Source organism: Formica exsecta, unplaced genomic scaffold, assembly GCF_003651465.1.
Source record: "Formica exsecta isolate Colony F162 unplaced genomic scaffold, ASM365146v1 scaffold669, whole genome shotgun sequence".
NCBI lineage: Eukaryota > Metazoa > Arthropoda > Insecta > Hymenoptera > Formicidae > Formica > Formica exsecta.
The window spans coordinates 103,981-107,380 of record NW_021853432.1 but is presented as its reverse complement, the minus strand read 5'-3'; the positions used below and the strand labels follow the sequence as shown (position 1 = coordinate 107,380).

General features: G+C 33.9%; 1 protein-coding gene across 2 annotated transcripts in view; it reads left to right on the top strand.

Moving 5' to 3' along the window:
• Nucleotides 1-2,607: 2,607 nt before the first annotated feature.
• The window catches only part of LOC115243025 (dynactin subunit 4), a 2,450-nt gene continuing 1,657 nt past the window's right edge, over nt 2,608-3,400 (top strand). The window contains exons 1-3 of one of the 2 annotated variants that reach the window (XM_029819679.1): nt 2,608-2,903; nt 3,032-3,102; nt 3,174-3,373. In XM_029819679.1, coding sequence (XP_029675539.1) covers nt 2,775-2,903; nt 3,032-3,102; nt 3,174-3,373 — 400 coding nt within the window. In that variant the 5' untranslated portion in view covers nt 2,608-2,774. The remainder of the gene's footprint in view (nt 2,904-3,031; nt 3,103-3,173; nt 3,374-3,400) is intronic. The other variant, XM_029819680.1, reaches the window with a different exon arrangement.

The following is a 3,400-nucleotide window of genomic DNA, read 5'->3' as shown; positions in this document are numbered from 1 at the left end:
CGGCGACAGCATATGTTATAACACGAATAAAGCCGCGCACCGTGTCCTCGTCGAACGCGGAACAACCCAATCAGACAATTACTCATAATCGAAGAATCGAAAGGCTCGGTTTTTATACGACACGGAAAAAAGTAGTTGATTAAACATACAGATTGAACGTCAAAACGTAATCGGTTTAATTGCTTTTACTGGAAATGTAAAATCGAGTTTCGTCCAGAGACGTGCACGTTTCATAAAAGCCGCAGGAACTAATAATGATATTGAAATATATGAGCCGCCAAGAATTTCCAATTTTTATGAATATTGAGAAAGTTATCACCGATATCTCAAAAATAACGAGTTATTTAGCTTTTAATAAATTTTAATCACAGATACAGCAAAAAATATTCGATACATTCTTATACATTATAATCGGATATATTAAATAGCCCTTGTCAAGTATACACTTTCCCCAAATTTTCTCATTTTGAATCAATTTTCCCTTTAGAAAAATATTTGCTATTATATCATAAACAATTAAAAATATAATTTTTTTTCAAATAAGTAATAAAATCTTTCAGTTAATTTCTCGTGTGAGTAAATTATATTTTGATAAAATTTCAATTTTTTACGAAACTTGTAAATATATATGTTAAACTTTGGAAAGTTACAAAAAATAATATCTTCTTCGATATTTTTTACTAAAAAAAAGAATCAGAAATTGGTTGAATAATCTGCAATTCAAAGAAAAAAGGTGCGCTCAATAAAAGATATCTTTTGTACGTAAAATCTTATCGTTCAACGAAATACATCGACTTCATTCAGAACGCGTCATCAATTATCGAATACCTTGACGTTACCTTGGTGTTCCAAATAGCATCAAGTTCCAAGGATGCCGAGGAGAATCGGATCGCAATTACGGGGCGTTATGATGGTTCCACCGTTAGGCTTGGTTATGCACTATCGCGGCGACGTCGACTAATATTATGTTTACTGGCGTAAAACATCTGGCATTACTATCCACCGGCTATCGACTAGCCTTGCATAATCTCAATACGGTTATGTATACTGTTAGTTCGCACAGATGTTCGTTCGCGAGACTACCCTTGGAGCACAGATCAGATTGCAGTTTGCGGAGATAACTAAAGGCAATTTAAGAAATCTCAGAGAAAGCATTTTGATCGCGCGAACATTCTTTCAAGAATTGTTCAAATTCAGATGTTGGAAATGTATTTTTGAAGAGACGTAGCACGAAAAGTTTGGTACAAAATATAATTTAGAGATCGTTTTTATAGATAAATCCATAAACTTATGATCAATAATATTCATAAATTTAAAATTAATAAAATTTGATTTGTTCAAGATGTATGAGAGAGAAAAAGAGAGAGAGAAATAAAACTTTAACTTCTTGAATCTCTTCTTCTCGATTACCATTTCGTGTACAGTTAGACCGATCTTAGGAAAACGAAGATGGATTTGTGTGCTCTCCAGTTATTAACCTTACGGTCAAGCGTGATTAGAAGATATGATGAGATTGCATAGTGTACGATTAGCAATTTTAATTCATGCGCTCTATCACGAGATCACCATATGATACCGAAATATTCGACATAGATGAGAATTGTCTTTCTAACGCAACATAACAGAAATAAGTTTTATGAAGATTGCGAGTAACATATTATAATATAATTGCATAATTATTTGCATGACGATTGATTAGCGAAAAGAAATAAGGCTTTATATTTTGTTGGAACATAAATGTGTTAATTGAGAATCGATTATCTTTTATTATATGAAGATTATGCGGGACACAAGCTAACTTTCACTCTTTACTCACGTGATCGTCGCCCTTCTCTCTTTCCGCCAGAATGATCCGTGGTTGTCCAGTGAAATTTTTTGCGGCTGCAATTGCCATATCGTTGTAACTGCGTAACGCACAGGAAGTGTTTGCTAGCTGGATTCCTACAATTTCTCGATGGGAGCATCTATAAAAATAATAGTCAAATATTTTGTAATCAATGTTGCTTGACTTCGACAGATTTTCTATTCTCTTAATACATCTCCTTGCTCTTTGTAAAAGTACACATTGTAATTATCAGTTGCTCTATACGCTTGGCTGAGTTTATATGTACTCAACATACCATCGCGTGATGGTACTTTATGACTGTACATTCACGAATCCTTCTACTTTCATCCACATGAATACTTCCGGAATAATAAGATTAAAATAGACAGAAACACAGGACAAGAAAGTAATAATATGTATAGAATCTATGTGCAGCGAAAAATTATAATTAATTTTGAGATTAGAAATAATATCCGAGAAGTGATTTCTCTTTCTCTCTCTCTCTCTCTCTCTCTCTCTCTCTCTCTCTTTCTCTCTTTTTCTCTCCTCCGCATGATTCCGCGCGATGACATGTGAGCGTATCGATGCAGAATAAATATACGTAGTTTGTAAAAATATTTCGACATTTTACGCACACACAGATACACATACACATATGAATTAATAGCTTCGTGCCGGCTTGATAGGAAAAAGACAGAAAACAGTATATCTGTCCTTTTCTACTATCCGAAGTTAGCCGAAGCACCGAGCTCACATGTATGTACGTGGTTTTCGCTTGTGTGCGTTATCCCCTCCACTACGGTTGCTTGTCTATCCACTACGTCTAACTGACATTTTGGGGAGAAAATGGTTAAACTGTGAGGTTATCAAAGTATAGAAAGAAACATTTACACAGTGTGTGACGTTTCTGTTCTTTTATCTTGTAAATTTTTAAACTGTTTATTCCAATATGACTTATTTAAACCAACCGGATTATGTGCGCTACGTATGCAACTGTGGTTCATTGAAGCCTATATCAAAAATATATTTTTGTCGACATTGCTTGATGATACGATGCGGCTACTGTGTCTGTCAAGAGGTGTGTCTCTTAAAATCTCTAAACAAATCCGAATAGAAGAATATATATAATTGGATTTTTATTATATAAACATATTTTTCGATGTACAAAGCTCGTATATTCTCCATAAAAGTTTCTTCATTATTCAGGTCGATTCCCATTATTGCCCAAACTGTATGGAAAATTTACCTTCATCGGAAGTACGTCTTAAAAAGAACAAGTACGTTTGCATATTTTACATTTTATATACATTAGAGAAAGGGTATTATGATAATAATAATATGTTGACAGATGTTCTAATTGCTTCGATTGTCCTTGTTGCTTTCAAACATTATCTACAAGAGCAGGATTAGCTGCAACTGTAAAAGCAACAGCAACAGAAGGAGAAGAAAATAAGGATGTTAAAGCTACTCCTAAAAAAGTATATTATTTATTTTGTTCATTGTGTCGATGGAGTTCTCGAGATGCAGGGATACCTGATCAATCTGTGGGTAAGAAGAATTTAATGTAATATTATA